We start from the raw sequence: 19832 nt of genomic DNA on the forward strand, positions 1-19832 counted from the left end.
TTTTATCAAGGAAAAACATAAAATGGATCACTGCTAGAAGTATTTTGTAGTTAGATCATCCAGTTTCAGGTTATGTTTCTAAAGCTTTTGTTTTGTAATTATATTGAGAAAAATGGTTTGTTTACACACACCATGGAAAAATGCATTTCTGATTTAGCTGATCGGAAGTTACACCCATAGATCATGCAAGCTGTCTTGGATACAAGGAATAAGGCGGATAAACAAATGAACAGGAAACCAACAGGGGCAGGGAAGGATGTTGTGAGACAATACAGAAAAGTCAACAATAAGAGCATGTACAGGATGGTAGCTGCCTGTTTAGCTCAGTTAATCCAAACCTGCACACAAACCACACAAACTTTGCAATATCTATACATGATAAAAAAGAAAGTAATCTAGTTTGTACCAAGCTGAATTATTGAATTATTGTCCTGTAAATGGACCAAATTCAGTAAAGCTGTAGCTGTTGGACAGATGGCCTTGCATTTGACTCTAGAATACTTTACAGATTAGTATGCTTTGGACAAATAAAATTAACATAGAGATTTATGACCACAATACAATTTGGAGAAAATCAAATGCCGCACATCAGTGCAAAACCCTTATACCTATTGCCAAACATGGTGGTGGAGGGCTACGATTTGGGCTTGTGCTGCAGTCACTGGACCTGGGCATCTTGCTGTTATTGAGGCGACGATGGCCATACTTGTTCAGTGCTTTTCTAACTTTACAGTTGTGAACATTAACATAATTTGCAAGCTGTCAATGTTGAGTCTGTTAGTTCTTTGTAATTTCTCTGAGCAATGTACAGTCTAACTTTGGGGGGAATTTTGTGGACGTCCACTTCTAGGAAGACTGGAAAAAAAAATTATTTTCTACTTGTGAATAATCTTTCTTACTGTACAATTATCGACTACAAACTGTTTGGACAGGGTCTTATAACCCTTACAAGATTGATTTACAGCAACAAATGCTTCTTAAAGGTCATCACAGAAGTCTTCCTTCCTTAGCAATGTATCAACAGTGACCTGTCCAACAAAAAACCAATGCCCCTGCTTTAATAGAGAAGGTCGCACTTGCTGATGATCAATTAATGAAGTCCTTTATTGAATTGAACGTGCTGCTACTTTCCTTCATCAATCCAACCAAGGGTGTACTTGAGAGAAACTCAGCTTCTCTATTTTGGCTTTTTATTTTTTTTCATAAATAATTAAAGTATGAAATCTCTTGTGTGTTATTGCACACTGGATAATTATTTTATGAACTTAAAAACATGGTAAAGACCAAATCATTTTGATGCCTGGATACATAAAACCCTAGAATTGAAAGGGCATAACTGTGTGTGGATTCATTTTGGGTTTTTTGTGTCACACTCCTGTTGTCTTTTAAAAAACAGCTAAATAGCAGGATTTCTCCATTTTCAGTGGGACTGAATGCAATTTAAAATGTTAGGACCCTGTTTTTATTTTTCTTGTTTAGGAAATCAGCTGAAAAGGCCGAAAGGAAACCAGCAGGTGGTATCGCTGACATTCTTTGAGCTTCTCTTTAATTATTAATTTAAATGCAGTTGAGGGTGCAGACAACAAAGAGCTGAAAAAGAAAAGCTTGGCAGAAAGTGAGAAGACAGAGAGGAGGAGCAGGAGGGGCAGTGCATGAATTATACATTTACCCCACAATCAGAGGTGCTTGCCTTATTTATGAGTTAAAAAGGCCCACACAGCTAAGCCTGAATTATGCTTAGTCTTCTACAAAAGGAATTGCAGTTCATTTAATACTTAATGACTCAAGCTTTACAAACACGCAGCACAGGGGCTCCTTTTCTTACAGGTCCTCTGCAATCTTGTCATGTGTTCTATGGTGACAAGGAGTCAAAATTACAGTGGTTGTAACTAGAACCTCAGTTATCACCTACTTCTGAGCTCAGTTTACATTTTATCACAATTAGACTCAACAGGATGCATCCATCACGTGGGGTCAGATCAGTGATAAGGAGGCCAGCAGGACCTTAACTGTGACGTGGCATGAGAAAACCGAACCCTCTCTACTGCTCTGTGAAAAACATCAACGAGACTCGCTCTGTTTGCTTTCAAACCATCATACCGACTGGGCATGGGTCAGTTACTGGTATCAGGTTATGCTAAGTTTAAAAAAAGTTTAAAGTCCTTTTACATAGACAACAGAGAAAGTTCTGGAGTTTTCTCCACCTGCATGGAGCATAGAGTAACAGTGCAGTTCCTTCACTACTTGTTGATGATCTCTACTACTAACTTTTCCCTGTCGTACAAAAAACACTAATTCAGCTGTTTAGAAACATTTCCAGTCGCAAAAACATAAACACTCAGGATGAGAAAACTAAAGGTGCCAGGATGATAATTGTTATAAAATAAAAGCAATTTAATCATGAGCTATAAGAAAACATTGAACAGCCATCAGAATCAAAGTATATAAAATCTAAAAAATGGTCTTTAATCAAATTTGTCAGACAGAAAATGGAAAGAGACAGCATCGAGGTGCCCACTCTACCACTACGCCATGGGTTATCCCTTAAAACGTTTTCATAAGAGACTAGAGAAAGTGTCAGATTGACCGGCGTTTCTCTCAGTACGGCAGTGATGCCTCTCCTTCATCTGTTACTGTGCAATGCTTGTCAGCTGGCTGAAAGGTGGCTTCTAATCTTTTCTCTTGACTACAAGAACAAATTTAGATGTTTGGCCCATTTTTAAACAGAGCAGAGTTTGCTTCCTTGGATAGTCGTTTAGCTAATTGCATTTCGTGGTCTCGCTGTCTCCACTTTCTTTTTCAGTACTGCTGCAATCAACTCATGTATTAAGAGCGACATGCCGGATAGCTCACTGATTTTAAAAGTGCAGTTTCTGCTTTCCTCGCCAAAGTGAACAGAGACCCGAGACTGTCCTGGTGTGAAAGTGCCATAAAAGCGCACCACCCATCGCTCTAATTAAGGTAACGCTGCTTTTCTGTTTTAAATAAATGCAGTTCAATAATGAGTTATCAGGCATGGGATTAATGAATCATGTGATGAAAGAATAAATTTAAACAATTTAATATAAAAGAAAACATAATTACAAAAGTATAGTGATTTTCTACCTATCTGACTCACCTAATAACTTGTCAATTTGTAATCTGCCTTTTTCCTTTTCTTTTGACAACAACCAATATTTTGTCGGCTGTTATTTCTTGTTCTTAATTCAGCTTGTAACACTTTCTTATTGGTTTCAGTTATGCCTGTGGGAACAAATCGTACAACCACTCTTCCACCGTGAACATCAACATACTGCGTAGACCGACACTTCAGATTACTGGGAAAGCACAGATTTGTGGTTTAAATACACAAATGAACTAATTCTACGACTAGCAGCTAACATTTTACAGATTGTCCACGTTTTCTACATCACAGAAATCATAGGGTTCAACATCATTAATATTGATTAATGCTATAACATCACATATGAAGAAAAGGCTTCCTTGACAAAGTGATTTGAATTAAAAAATGTCAATATGATTGATTTACATCAACAACAATGATCTTACAATTTCCCTACAGGGAATGAAAAACACATTTTGTCAAGTCGAAGTGAGTCTCTGGAGATTAAAATGATAAACAAGATGAATGTTTGTCCTTGCAGTGACCATTCAAGCTGTTTAAATCCTCCTGCCTTCTGCCTCAGATCAAATGAGACCAGACTTTGAGATTCTGTCCCAAAGTAGGCCAACAACACGAAAAAAGCCGTCCTAATCCCATGCTTCGGTCAAATTCCAACACCATCTCCTCTAATTTGCTTTTTCCAAAGTTTCAAAAACACTAATCCTACTTGCCACTCTGCAGCTCCCGATTTGGATTCTGTCTGTGAGCGGTGTTACTTCCAGATTGAGGAGTCCTGTGCAGGCTTCAAAACAGAAACATAATACATTCTGCACTCTTTAAGGAGTGAATGGATTCTCTTTTATTTGTGTTTCTAGGTGCAGAACAAAAAGGGCAAACCCGAGCATGTTGAGCGGGAAAACGTTTCAGTTTGCTCAGCTGGAGAACACAAACAGAAGCTCTGTAAAAATTAATAGTTCTTTATTCCTCATGCTTGTTCAGTCAGGAAAGTATAAAATCAGTTTGCTCAAGCAATCTTTCCCAAGGTGGAGGTTAAGGAAGCTGTTGATCAGTCAGTTTTTGGCAAACATTCTGGCTTCCCATCATCCTGAAACTGTCACACACAATCTTTGTGATTTATCTGTGGGATGCAGCGGCTTTGAGCAGAGCTGGAATGATGATAAGCCCCCCCCCCTCCCCATCTTCCAAGTACATCAGCTATAAGATACTTACATCCTAATCTTCCTTTCACCAATGTGACTCTTGGGAGAATGGAAGCAAAATATTAATGACTACAAACAAAGCTGCCAAATAGTCTGTTTTTTTTTTGGGGGGGGGGGGGGTTTGCATTAGCACCTCTCAAATAAGTGAGATCAAGAAAAACAAGGAAGCAAACTCAATGACACATGCAATCCAGCCAATACATCGACAGATTGAGAGTAAACACTTGGACGACAGCAGATTGTGTCGGTATGACTGGTCATTATTCCCGAAAGAGGATTTTGCAACAGCTTTGATTGCATTAATCCTTCAAGAGAATGAAATCCTGTCTGACAGAGAGAACATTGAAAATCAGGCTATCTGTGAAGGTTGGATTATCTCAAAAAATAAATTACCACTATTTCAAAACCATACATGCTCTACCTGATAAGGAAAGGCACAAAGATGAAGGGTGCATTTCTTTCTGTGTGTGTCATGTTGGATTTGAGATTTCACCAGAGAGTTTCCGCTGCAGTTCAGCGAGCTTTTTTGCTTTAAGCACAGGATAGTCACAGGTGTCTTGGCATGTATGGGATTTTAAAAGCCACTTAGATTTTCCATCATAATGTGGATATGGTTTTAAAGTCTTTTTTTTCTTGCCTACAAGAAACACAACTTTTTGGAAATATTTCAAGGCACAAAAAACACAGACACACATGATGTGGAAAATAAAGGAGTGCCACCCAGCATTCTTACTAAGGTAGCAACAGTTTGGTGGCAAGCTCCAAGTGGCACTTCTGTTAAGCATTTGTTTGCGGTCAGGCTACTTGAGCAGATAGCCCCACTAATATAAACTTGTTATACTCACAGTGTAAAGCTGCTTTTTTCTATATTGCCGTGTGTGCTGGCGTATTGAAAAATATGTTACGCAGGACTAAATGTGAGGAAATTAAGGTGATTGTATGGGACATCGGGTCCTAGTCCTCATTGTGAAAAGCCCATGCATATGGGATCACGGGTGTGGAAGTCAGTTATCTGCTGTGTCTTTACTTCGGACATTACGTCCAGGTTTTTTATGTCAGTCTTTCATATTTAGAGCTTAATGACGGAATTAAATTTAAATACACTGTATGTGCTCCCAATTTTTAGAGAATAATTAGCTGAACTGATCAGAAATTAGGTAAAACCATCAGTTTCACTTTAGGTTTCAAACATCCAATATGTTTGAAACTACAATAGTGCAGATAGTGCAGCATTAAGGTCCCTAACTAAACTAATGTTATTGGGGGTCATTGCTACGAGATTTGAGTCGTTGTTGCATCAGGTCTGTGGCAGTGCAGCACATGTGCAGTGTGAGAACTGCAACAGTGATGCCACAGGATATGTTTTTTCATCTAATACAATCTGTGGCAGCCTGGCCAAGCTGGTGGTCAAATTACAGTGCCTTGCGAAAGTATTCGGCCCCCTTTAACTAGTTAACCTCTTGCCACATTTCAGGCTTCAAACAGATATAAAATTCTAATTTTTTGTGAAGAATCAACAACAAGTGGGACACAATCATGAAGTGGAATAAAATGTATTGGTTGTGTCAAACGTTTTTAACAAATAAAAAACTGAAAAGTGTGGCGTGCAATATTATTCGGCCCCCTTGCGTTAATACTTTGTAGCGCCTCCCTTTGCTGCAATTACAGCTGCAAGTCTCTTGGGGTTTGTCTCTATCAGTTTTGCACATCGAGAGACTGAAATTCTTGCCCATTCTTCCTTGCAAAACAGCTGGAGCTCAGTGAGGTTGGATGGAGAGCGTTCGTGAACAGCAGTCTTCAGCTCTTTCCACAGATTCTCGATTGGATTCAGGTCTGGACTTTGACTTGGCCATTCCAACACCTGGATACGTTTATTTGTGAACCATTCCATTGTAGATTTGGCTTTATGTTTTGGATCATTGTCTTGTTGGAAGATAAATCTCCGTCCCAGTCTCAGGTCTCTTGCAGACTCCAACAGGTTTTCTTCCAGAATGGTCCTGTATTTGGCCCCATCCATCTTCCCATCAATTTTGACCATCTTCCCTGTCCCTGCTGATGAAAAGCAGGCCCAAACCATGATGCTGCCACCACCATGTTTGACAGTGGGGATGGTGTGTTCAGGGTGATGAGCTGTGTTGCTTTTACACCAAACATATCGTTTTGCATTGTGGCCAAACAGTTCGATTTTGGTTTCATCTGACCAGAGCACCTTCTTCCACATGTTTGGTGTGTCTCCCAGGTGGCTTGTGGCAAACTTTAAACAAGACTTTTTATGGATATCTTTGAGAAATGGCTTTCTTCTTGCCACTCTTCCATAAAGGCCAGATTTGTGCAGGGAACGACTGATTGTTGTCCTATGGACAGACTCTCCCACCTCAGCTGTAGATCTCTGAAGTTCATCCAGAGTGATCATGGGCCTCTTGGCTGCATCTCTGATCAGTCTTCTCCTTGTTCGAGATGAAAGTTTAGAGGAACGGCCGGGTCTTGGTAGATTTGCAGTGGTCTGATACTCCTTCCATTTCAATATGATTGCTTGCACAGTGCTCCTTGGGATGTTTAAAGCTTGGGAAATCTTTTTGTATCCAAATCCGGCTTTAAACTTCTCCACAACAGTATCTCGGACCTGCCTGGTGTGTTCCTTGGTCTTCATGATTCTCTCTGCGCTTTGAACAGAACCCTGAGACTATCACAGAGCAGGTGCATTTATACGGAGACTTGATTACACACAGGTGGATTCTATTTATCATCATCAGTCATTTGGGACAACATTGGATCATTCAGAGATCCTCACTGAACTTCTGGAGTGAGTTTGCTGCACTGAAAGTAAAGGGGCCGAATAATATTGCACGCCCCACTTTTCTGTTTTTTATTTGTTAAAAATGTTTGACACATCCAATAAATTTCATTCCACTTCACGATTGTGTCCCACTTGTTGATTCTTCACAAACCATTAAAATTTTATATCTTTATGTTTGAAGCCTGAAATGTGGCAAAAGGTTGAAAAGTTCAAGGGGGCCGAATACTTTCACAAGGCACTGTGTAGTTTCTAGTTTCAAATGCATAGTTAGGTGATGCTGGAGTGTTCTATGGTGTCTTCCTACACTGTTGAAAAGAAAGGCAGATGTGCAAATGTGTGACAAATATAACTCTGTACAGACCAGAACGGATAAAAGGTATATATTATTTTGCTAAAGTCTACGTATAAACTCCAAGTAAATACAAATACATGTTATGGATAACATTATGAAGATCATAATAACTGTTATGTTTTAAGGGCTGCTTGATTGTGGGAAAAAAAACTTTTTTGGGTATTGATAGCATCATTAAAAGTTTGGAATGTAATGCATTTATTGGACATAAAGAAGTTTTTACTGTAATTTCACCTATTCTGTTTATATATTTTTGAATGATTTGTTTTCCAATATAGGCAATTTGTGTTGACAATTGATTTTAATAACAATTTTTGTTCGCCTTTTAATTGCTTGGAACAAAATTGAAAAACTGAAAAACAAATTTGATTAATATTACAACAGTCACTTTAGCAAGGAGTAACTGTTCCCTTTCATCATTCTTCATCATTTATTGAAATTTGCATACTAACCCATGCCTACTTTGCTTCATCTCTCTCCTGTGGCCATTTTTTTCTGCTGTGGGGGGTTTTCATTCCCTGGTGCCACCCACCATGTGAATAATGAGCTGCACAGATAGCAGCCAATGAAGCGACCCCCCCCCCCGGTTAGCCAATGAAACTTAACAACCATGTCCAGATCAGGCCTTCCTGCTGGGACTGACCAGCCCTGCTTCACACTCCTGTGCCACCCACCCACACACACCACACTCTCTCTGACACTCTGCCTCCTCTTAGATAAAGAAAAAATAACAAGTGGAATTTGTTCAGAGAAACTACAGAGTTGCATCTTTATGTGATCACCAACTGAAAGTCAAATAATCTACAAAAATATTGGCTAGGAACACTTCTACACACACAAGGGCAAGCCGATCCAGCCACAGTCAACATGACAGATTGATTTTCAAGCCTAGCTTGCTCCGAGGCGTTGGTGCTGGTAATGTGACTAACACAGTGAGTTGCTATGAATGTCTGGCCTCAACATGACCAAAAGGTTGCTTTGAAGTCCGTCCAAGCACCTAACAATCCCAGTCATGCCCCAGTTGTAAAACTACCAACCGCCGCCCACTTCATCACATCTTTTCAGCACACCTCAAAATAAACTTTCAAACCGAGAAGGATATAGATGAACACAAAAGGGTTTCAGTGACTCACTGCAGAACCTCCAAAGGGAAAGTGTTTGCCTTTCCTACACTCGCAAATAACCTTCAGAAGACCCTGAAAAGCAGAACAAAAGACGAGAAAGGTTGATCATTTTATTTTGGCGTGAGAAAATGTGGGGGGCTGGTAAGGAAGGGGTTTCGGTGGGGGAAGTCTGACAGTGGGCTTTGAAAGACACTTTGAATGTGACATAGTAGCATTCCGATTATTGTTATTCAGGAAAACCGCTCCAAAGCCTCGAAGATGTGGAAACGAAGGCCACATGTAATCAAAAGAGTAAACACTTGTTATTCTGATGCTGGAATCTGAGGCTTAGGGTTCCACAGTTTGTAGAGAACGCCTAAACGAGAGACATCTAGAAAGGACGTCTCATTTGCTATCAAATTGTGACTTAGACAATGCTGAATTTCAAAGCTTTTTTTTGAAAACATATTTTAGACATAAATGGCAAATGGGAAAAAAAAAACAATATCTTGATTTTGATTCTTTTGAATTTATTGAGATTTTTAAACATGTTCTGGTTATTCATGCAAGAAAAGTACAACTCTCCTCTTTGGATATCCTCACTGATGGACACTGTTGGCCATCTTACATCCACACAATGTCCTTTCCACAGGTCCTTTTCTAAGAGAGGTTTGAGTAGTGAAGCGTGCCACATTGTTGCAGACCAGCATTTTGCTGCCTTAAGTCAGTCGTAGCATTTGATGTGGAGCCAGGATCACAAAGCAAACCCTCAGTTATCAGTTATTTTCTCATTTAATTATGCATTTTAATGCATTTTAATTTAGTTGGCTTTGTTTACCAGGGTGGAATGATCACACATCTTAAAACTTGAATGGTTTGCAAAATGAATTGGGATTAGAATCATGGATTTATTGTGGATTTTATTTCTCATGGAAGTTAAACAGCAGGCTCAAATTGAAACTTACACCCCTACAATCTAAACTGATCAATTCCCTTTAAGCAAGTTAGAGAGAAACTGCAATCTTTGTATAGCTTTCTAATATGCCACCACCAAATGTCTGGCTTCATTCTGGCTGGATATTGAAAAGGTCTTTTTAACAGAATTTTTCCATTTTATTTGGTTAATTTAACATAGATCAATACTGGTTTTGGAATGTATAAATGAGACTAAGATTGAGCTTTTGAAAAACTTTCACCTTTGTCCTCTTGGAAGTGTATGACCTACCAACAAAATCTCTTACCATATGTATGCTGATGCCACACAACTTAAAAGTGTGGTTGCCGAATGACTACATCCCACTACAGTCACCGAGTCAGTGTGTCCATAGTATCAGGTAGTGGATGGATCAGAAATACATTTCTGAGTCGCTTATCAAACACCTTCGGTCATCTGACCCTCTCAGTGTTCTCATGATGAGAACTAAATAAGAGGAGGCAGCATTTCGTTTCTATGCTCCTCAGGTCCGGAAAAAAACTGACCTGTGTAGAAACGTTCGGTTACTTTAAACCAGGACTGAAATTATTATTGATAACATTTTGGACATTTGTTCCTTTTAATGCAATGCTTTTAAGTGTGTAAAACACGAAGATCTTTTCAAGCTTAGCTTAAAGGTTTGGTTATTTTGTCTTTCATTTAAATGTATGTAAAGCACTTTGGTTTTCCTTGCATAGGAATGGTGGTATGTAAATAAACTTGTCTTCTCTCACACTTAAAAGTCAGGTCCTGGTCAAAGAATATCCAATTTAAATGAATTCTGCCACTTCTGATAAAAAGAGGGCTAGAAAATCCTCTCAGAACAAGGTGTGGTTGTGGTCCAACTTGCGGGTACATTTAACAAAGATTAGTGACAATGTGCAAGCAGTTATTGCTTTAAAAAATTATAAAAAATGTATGCTGTAAAACAATTCCAATGTGAAACAATTTAAATTTCTTTATTTAAAGCCCCAAGTTAATACATTCGTGTCCACAATGAGTGCAAGCATCCCACTGAACCAGAAGGCTCTAAAAGTAGAAAGCCTCTTGGTCATAGGTGCATGCATGAAATCAAGTTATACTTTCTTTGCCACAGCAGGAAAAGAAAACAATGAGATGGTTTTAAAACTTTTAAGGAGTACATCCAAACTCCTTAAGTTTTGAACTCAATCAGTCGGTCGAATAAATGATAATAGCTCATAGAAATGCCTGCTGTGTACTTCCTTGACCTTCACCTGTGGAGTGCAGCTTGTTTGCTAGTCCGGTGGTGCGGCATGGTAATGACGCCTCAAATGCCACCTCGCTCTGCTTTGGAGAGAGGGGCAAGCAGGTTAATTATCATGACAATGGGGGAGCCTGAAAACAGGAGCCGACTCTAGATTCTGCATACGAGATAGCCAAAATGACTCTCTAATCACAAATGGAAACAAAGGTTTTGATTTCCTAAAATGCAGGCACGATGTAGAGGGTCACAATATCTTTGTTTTGTCACTTTTGTTGCGTTTTCCCTCACAGCTCTGGGGCTCTTTAAACCCCCCTGACTATACGAACCTTCTGCTCTAACGCATTCACCCTGAGATACCGTCTTTGTTTCTCTGTTTAACTGTGAGCTGTTCATGAAGTCAAGAGGCTAATCAGCAGCTGTAGAGCCATTCACAGGGGGTACCACTGTAGTACAGCATTGGCCCATTTGGTAGAACTGTTAGAGTGGCAACAAGGGCTCTGTTTTGACACACTACACACAAGCTCTGCAAGTGTGTACTCCAGTCATTGATTTGGAGCTGAAGTGTGGTTGATGTTTGCTCCCCAAACATTGACTTCTTTCTCCAAATTAAACTTAAGCACCGTGCCCTGGCCGGCCTCCCAAATAGCTGAACCAAAACCTTGGATGCGATTAAACTAATTTAATCTGGAGAGCCCTCCAAACTGGACTGGCAGCGCAGCAGAGCGTCGCAGCTGTAGAGCAGCAGCACAAGCATGTCATTATTTTTAAGGGCTTACATCAAAATCCAGCCTCATGTATTTAAAGTTTAGACGTGGAATGAAGAAGTGCTAACTGGCACGCTGTTTACAACAGAGAGAATTTTAGACAGTCGCAGAGTTTCGTTAATATTAGCTGGTTGATAATGAAAACAGTGTGCTGTTCCGAAGCTTGCAGCCAGGAAATCACTTTTTAGACACTGAGGAATGACTTGGAGAATGACTAGGAGCTGATGTTGGCTATCGAAGTGAACAGGAGGGAGACTGCCTGTCACATAAGTTTCAAAATATGATAAATTAGTGAGTTTGTGTTAACAACGGTCAGAGAAACTTTACTTGCACATTTTTCTTAAAAATCTTAAAGAAGAGCATCTCACTAAGTGATATAGAGCATTGCATACTCTGTGGAACCACCTTTTACAGCAATCAGAGCTGCAAGTCTTCTGGGGTATGTCTCTTTTGCGTCTCTTTGCAGATCTAGAGACTGTACACTTTGCTTATACTTCTTTGTAAAAAACAAAAAAGCTCAAGCTCAATCAATCTGGATGGAGAGCGTCTGTGAAGATCAGTGTTCAAGTCTTCCCACTGATTCTCATTTGGATTTATATCTGGACTTTGACTGGGCCTGCTTTGATCAATTCCACAGTTGCTCTGGAAGTATGTTTAGGTTGTTGTCCTGCAGGAAAGTAAACCTCTGCCCCAGTCTCAAATCTTTTTTCAGCCTCTAACAAGTTTTCTTCCAAGGTTGTACTTCTGGCTATATTCAGCTGTGCACATAATTGTGAAAATGAACATGCTTTCAGAGTTTGCCTTGCTGCTTCTGTCTGGTGGTCACCATTCACGCTGTGCACAGACTGTAACAAATTGACATGTGCACAAACATCCAAAACAACAGGATATGCCCACTGAAAACAGTGCGGACACACGTGTGCTTCTGTCTCGAGACGATGTGCGGGACGACAGAAATGGAGAGTATAAACCAGGTTAAACTCTGCTATAAACTCCTTCACAACCTTATCCTTTACCTCTCTGGTGTGTTCTTTCATCTTGATGATGCTGTTTCTTCACTAATGTTCTCTCACAAACCTCTAAGGCTTTCACAGAAAAGCTGTAGTTATACAGAAACCAAATTACACACGAGTAGACAAATTATCTGACTTTTTAAAGCAATTGAGTGCGCTGGGTTTTATTTCAAGCTATCAGATAGAGGGGTGAACATGCAAGCATTTATTTTGTAAAAAAATTGAAAATCGTGTATCATTTTCCCTTCACTTCACAATCGGGCACTACTTAGTGTCAGTCTATCACATACAGTTTCAAGAAAATACACCGGTTGTAATGTGACAAAATGTAAAAGGTTTCCAGTCACTGTTGCGAGGCGCTGTAGCTCCATTTTAACCATTAAGAGGGATGGTGGAAGTAAGTGTAAAAAAAAAAAATCTTCACATTTCAACATGCAGCAGAAAGCACAAAGCACAATAGCTCTGCTGTACCCGAGCCAGATGTAAATTGCGTAGGAAACCATTTGAAATTCAAAAAGGGAATCTACAAATTGAGCACAGAGCGTGAATATTTCAAGGCAGTTGATATCGGACACTGATTGTGATTAATATTAGCAGCACACATGAAGGAATGTTAGGCAACCATGTAAAACTGCACCCACTCCGTATTTTTCAACAACTATCCAATTAATAACAATCAGTTTGCGCTAATTCGCAGTGTGCATTCCTCGGTAACTTATGTCTTTGGATGGAGGAGTTGATGAACACACTGAGGGTCCACATGTGATTTGTCACAACCGCTACAAAAACATTTGTCCTTATAGGTTAGGTTGATATGTTTAGGAGCAGATGCAAGCAGAAACAGATACAGTGCCTTGCAAAAATATTAATATCCTTGGTACTTTCTTACATTTTGTGTTGTTGCAACCACAAACTTTAATGCATTTTATTTGAATGCTATGTGACCGACACAACGTTGTTCATTACAGAGAAATGGAAGGGAAATTATAAAATTTATTTTATAATTAACACCCAAGAAGTGTGGCACGAATTAGCATTCTGTCTCTTTTACTCTAATATCTACAAAACTAAATGTAGTACATGAATAAATAGTAGGGTTGGGACACGATCTTGTAGCACAACGGAGGGAGATTTCAAGCTTAAAACCTTGTATGTGTGGTTGAGACACTTAGTTTGAAGATAGAAAGGGAGATCTTCTTGCTTTGCTGACTAGTATTGACACAGTCTGCTCACAATGCTCATCGGGTGGCTGAAAGCTCTCTTCACAACAACGCTACCCCACCAGTAGGTCCCATCACTTTTAGATTGTTTGTCTGGTAGGATTTAAGGGTAAAAAAAAAAGAAACGTTGATGAAGTAACAAACAAGGTCCAAAATACCCAGTGATCATTGCAATCTGCCAACTGTGAACTGCTAAGACGCTAAAGCTGGTGTGGGAGAGTATCGACACTATAGTAAAGTGCTATTACATGATTTTTTTAATAAGACAGAACTGCATTTGATCCTCTGTAGCTCAATCTCTACAACAGTTACTGATCAAATCTGAACTGGATAATTCAACACTGAACATGGATTTCTTTAAAACATAATTTTATATAAATAGAACACAAAACGGAGCATTTTCAATACTTTTCTGGCATGAGGACAAACAAACTTCAATATACAATGAAAAGACTTGTCAAAACTGGACAATCGTTGTACACCGATTACAAAGTCTTAACAAAAACTTTGTAAGACCCTTTGATGCACACAAAAAATTTGGAGATTCTTTGTTTTACCAAGTACATAGTTAAAATCTCATCTCGTTCTGGTGATCCCAGTATCGTGTATCATCAAGTCTCTTGAGCTGGATGCATAGTTACACCCTAGTAAATAGTCCACCTGTGTGTTTGTATGGGGACACAGCAAACACGGGGGATGCTGCTCTGGTAAGATCAGACCAAGCTGAACTTTTTGGTGTAAATGCAAAATGATTTGTGTGGCAGAAAAAGAGCACAGTGCATCACCCTGATTACATTGGTCCAACATTGACAAACGGTGTTGGCAGCTTCATGCTGTGGGGATGCTTTTCTTCATCAAGGAAAAAAAAGATGGTCAGAGTTAAGAGGTAGATGGGGATTACTAAGTACAGGTCAGTCCTAGAAGAAAACCTGCAAGAGAGTGTAAAAGACTTGAGAACAGCCAGAGCTACAACAGAATAGTAATGGTTGAAGCATATTACTGTCTCAGAATGATCCAATCAAAATCAAACAATCTAATGAGAAATTGTAGCAAAAAGTGATGTTAAAGTGATGTATACATATGCAACGCATCCAGTCTGATGGAGACTGAGCAATTCTGCAAAGAAGAATGGACAGAAATTCAGTCCCTAGATGTGCTAAGCTGATAGAAACATACCCTAAAACACTTGCAGCTGTGACAACAGCAAAAGTATTGTATCTGGGGGCTAAATACCGATGCAGGCCAGACATTTTATAAAGAATTGGAAATAAATGCACCATTTTTCTTCTGGTTCACAATTATTTACTACTATGTGTTTGCCTGTCATATAAAACATAATAAAACACATTAAAGCTTGTGGTTGTAACATGGCAAATGTGAAATATTTATAGGGGAATGAACACACAATATAGTATGCTATATTAGAAAGGCAAACTCAGATTTTACTGCTTGCGTAAGGAGATGAAAGTGTCTTAACCGCTATAGAGAGCCCTGCTGAGATAACTGCATGGATCAGGTTCTGCTGGTGCATCCATCCTTGCTTTCAGCCTACGGTCTTTACCCCGCATTTCCGAGGGCCCTGTCAACAGCTCCGGGAGAGTCTGATGAAGCATGTCAGCGCCGACTATTCAGAAGAGCTGTCAACGCCAGATTTGTATTAACCATCTTTCAAACGGGGCACAAAACACAAACAAGCCGTGTGGGACACATGTCATAATAATGTATCTGCCTTGAATTCCAGACGACAACAACAAGAAAAAAAGAGAAGCGATAACACCTTGCTTTTATACTTTTTCAGTCTCTTCAGATTTTCCTATAGTTGTATTCCAATTAGGAGCAAATAGGCATAAACAAAAGCAGAAGCAATTTAGTTAAATGCTCTTCTTCTCTCACGATAGTCTATATCAACGGTTCATGATGTTTGCCTTGGAGGCATGAAAGACTGGTCCTGTCATGACTCGTACGCTTCATGTCGTATTATACTCTGATAATGAGCCATGTACGTGGCATGCATCTCATTCATGAAAGAAATAAAACCACATTACCTTGGAGCACTGCTTGTGATTCTGGCACCACACCAAGGAGCCATTATTCTGCAAAGAAGGGAAAAATATCATTATTCATCAGGAGATACTATTGAAAATACATTTTCAACAATCAATCCATCAAAATGCAAAACACAAGTCAGACCCTCTATTCTCCTGTCATGATATATGTCCTCACACTGCTTAGCCTGAGGCACGGCCCTCTTGGTGATTGATTAGAGTAATGTGCAAGTCTGAGTCAGAACGTCTCCACCCAAAGAAGTGGAACGGGCTGCAGCACACCTCTGGTCAGTTTCAGGAGAGCGCGGTGACCTCTGCATTTCTGAGGACTTGTTTACTCTCTCAACACACGTTCCTGAAGTCAGCGAGGGCAAGGCTGATGTAAGCAGTCCTTGGTACAATGCACACATTTCCTCTAATTGCTGTGAAAGTAGCACCTTTTGCCCTCCAACAAACCAAACATTTGGTTCACATAGTTACGTCTATTCTTAAAGCATAAGCACATAAAGATGTAAGATTATCAAGTCAGGGTTCTCGCCAGCAGTTGTCACCGCTACGCTAATTTTTCATGAGCATGGCGGCCCTTTGACTGACATCTGGCCTCCCTCTCCGTGTGGTTTTTATGTCGGCTGTAGCGCATGAGCTGACTCTGCTCCCGCTTCCTTTCACCCTATTCAACCGCTAACGGTAAAGGTTTCTAAAATGATGTCAACTTCGAAGGGCGTCATATCATGACGGGCCTGCAGAAGAAAATCGCTACCCTTATAAAAATTCCTGGTGAGAACTCTGCAAGTGAAGGATCAGTAGAGCTATGGTGAATTGCTTTGTTACTCTTTGTCAAACAAAACAGTGTCTGGCCTGTTAGTCCAAGATGTTTCCACACGTGCACTGGTCATTTCGCCCTAACCCTACCCGTTTCACATACATAAATGTGCTGAATGCCATAGGTCGTTTGGTGCAGACCTTGCATTAATTCATACCCCCCAGGCGGATGATTCAAAATTAAAATGTCATTTTCTATTTCAGTCATACCGAAATGTGGCTATATCATTTCAATAAATAATATGTACCTTTGAGTAGGCTCTAAATTATTATAGTTTAATGGAGGGTCCTAATCTGTCACGACTCTGAACATGAGCAGGTTTTATAAACTATTAATAGCCACGAACATTACTGTCTGATAATCAAGCACCTTTTCACTGGAAAAATGTGCATATCACCTGTAAGAGGGGCAGTCATGATTTATATGCCAGCTTGCTTTCACTCTTGATTACATAAAAGATTGTTAATGAGACTCAATTCCCTGACCACACGTCCAAGTCAAGTCCCAAGTCTTTACGGTACGAGTCTAAGTCAAGTCTGAAGGTCTTTGCTTTAAGGTGTGACTCAGGCCTGAGTCTGAAACTTGAGTCACTATCTCTTGTGGACATGAATATGTACCCTGCACAAAATAAGCAGGAGTGATTTTTAAAAGTTTCAATCATTGATTAATTTTTAAATATAGGATCGATCATGGGTAACTTACACCCAATGAGAATTATTTGTTGAATAGACATCGAACAGATGATGTCGCCTCTCATCTAAACAACATGAAATTAAAGGTTGAAAAGTGTCCACAAGAAGGTCTATTTATTACGTTAAACAGTGTTTCTGAATGATCGAACCGGCTAACCAAGCATGACCTGCAGTGTCTTTTCTTGGGCTACTTTTGGACATAGGCAAAAATAGTCTAGTTTTCAACATATTTTCTAGGCTAAATAAAGACTGACCCACTTTGAATAGCTCTAAGATATACATGAACATTAAGGGTTTGAAGGATTAAAGTTTCTTTAGCAGCTACAATTTAAACGATGTTTAAGAGTTTGCTAAAGAACCAAAAACTAATTTCATCACCAAAAGACTACACATTTTAAACATTAATAGAACATATGATTCAACAGTACAATCATAATGCTGATTATAGCCTCTCTGCTCCCCGTTTTAATTCCTCTAAAAGACTGATGAGTGAAGAAATGCATATATTCCGAACAAAGTTTGCTCTAGTCAATGACCTGGAACAGGGTTTGGGATTTGGATGTTGCCTGTTCTCTCCATAAAATGAAGCTGTGAAAAGACAAACTTCAGGGATCTGAAAGCAAAGGTTCTGCTTAGGTTCAATGTCAAGTTCAAAGCCTTTTCTCACAATGTAATCCAGAAGAAATTTCCCATGAGACCCTGGCAGGGAAGTAATCATTACAGGGGTTTAATTTGACATCCAGTGCCAGTAAGTGTTGTGCTTTTAAAGTCAAGGACAGCGGTCAAATGGCTTCAAAAGGATCCATGATTGGACAGTTATGTCTTGAGAGAATCTCCCTCACAAAAGGCAGCAGATAAGGATGAAATATTGTAAAAGTCTGAGCACTAATGAGGGTTGGGATTGTTGTTTTTGTTACCAAATGAAGCTGAAATAGGAGCTCACTTGGCTGAAGGGTTTGTTGTGCACCTGTACGTTTTCAGTACTTTTGGTGACATAAAACACCTGTGCTCTGGTGGGCCAAACGTAGATAAAATCATGGTTTATTACGCACGAGTGCATCATATTGATCAGCATAGTGCGAGCGAAGGGCTTGTGGAGTTCACAACAAAATCTTTAAATTTTCAATGAAGAGACCCACTGAGCCAAACCCCACTCGTGACACAACATAAATAAAACTTAGACATTTACACTGGCAAGCAATGCCTTTGGATAATTTATATAGATTGTCACAACTGTAGACCGCATCCTAAATCATCACTGTGACGCCTCTCTTTGCCCATCCATCAGCAAAGACAGGGCCAGATCCACAAAGGAACTAATTTTGCTGTGTGACAGCATGCCCGTTACAGAGAGCCTCAGCAGGATGTTGCCCCAGCTGTCCAGACCTGACCCCACCATTTCAGGGACCATCGAGAGAATAATTATAGGTCAGACCTTCATCCCTCTGACTCACCACGACATTCCTCCGCTCTTCGAACATTATGCAGAGCTGAGGACTGTCAAGGACTTCAGCGAATGAATTCTTTCCAGATATTCTACGCTGGGTGGGGTCAAGGGGACGTGGCTGAGCAGGGGGTCTAAGAACATTCAAAGGTGAACTAAGCTGTATTGGTGACAGTAGAGTGACTCGAGGAGTATGTAAAGAGGACATGTATCACAGAGATTCATTATGGGTGTTGTCAGCGGACGAGTCGGAGCAGGTGGCCAGAGGCGTGCTGCATTGTCTAGAACACTGAGAGGAACTGAGAGGACAAAACTCCTTTCATCTTTGAGGATATCAGTCCTCCTTTTGAAAATGTAATTATTATTTTCTTCTGGGCTTTTCACTAGGATTATATGCATCCCCTTCTTTCATTTGGTCTTGCCTTTATCATTTCCCACCTTTAAATATTGGAAAGCACCCTGTGGTCTATAGGACCTTGTTGAGTTTTGGCCAGGTTGAAAGGAGACATAGCTTCAAAGGAGAGCCAATCTGTCTATTAAAATCTAACGAGTCCTTAGATAACTTTAGCTCCATCACTTTACCAGAACTAAGATAAAAGGCCTAAACTTAAAAGACATTTCCACTAATATCAAACAAATCAAAAAAATAGTTAGACGCCATTTAGAAGGCAATGTAATTAATTAGATTTGTAGTTAATTTAATTTGATTAATTGCAGTTTAAGTACAGTTTTATGAAATAGCAATATTTGACACAACAGAGAAAGTTTACCATCCATCCATCCATCCATCGTCTATACCTGCTTTTCCTTACAGTGTGGGATGGGGGGGTCTATCCCCGGCACTCAATCGCAACAGGTGGGGTACACCCTTGACAAGTCGCCACTCCCTTGAAGGGCATTGCACAAAGAGTGGACAAACAAGGATACACCCACACACTCACTCCAAAGAGCAATTTAGAGAGACCAATTAACCTAATATATGTATGTTTCTGGACTGTGGGAGAGCACGCACATGCATGGTGATTACATGCAAGCTACATACAGAAAGAACCCTAACT

General features: G+C 39.8%; 1 protein-coding gene across 1 annotated transcript in view; it reads right to left on the bottom strand.

Annotated features, from left to right (window-relative positions):
• LOC124871809 (anosmin-1) overlaps nucleotides 1–19832 on the bottom strand; it is a 69848-nt gene that overhangs the window by 42635 nt on the left and 7381 nt on the right. The window contains exon 2 of the mRNA XM_047371378.1: nucleotides 15816–15863. Within this exon, the coding sequence (XP_047227334.1) occupies nucleotides 15816–15863 (48 nt within the window). The remainder of the gene's footprint in view (nucleotides 1–15815; nucleotides 15864–19832) is intronic.

The sequence above is a fragment of the Girardinichthys multiradiatus genome, chromosome 7, assembly GCF_021462225.1.
Source record: "Girardinichthys multiradiatus isolate DD_20200921_A chromosome 7, DD_fGirMul_XY1, whole genome shotgun sequence".
Classification (NCBI taxonomy): domain Eukaryota; kingdom Metazoa; phylum Chordata; class Actinopteri; order Cyprinodontiformes; family Goodeidae; genus Girardinichthys; species Girardinichthys multiradiatus.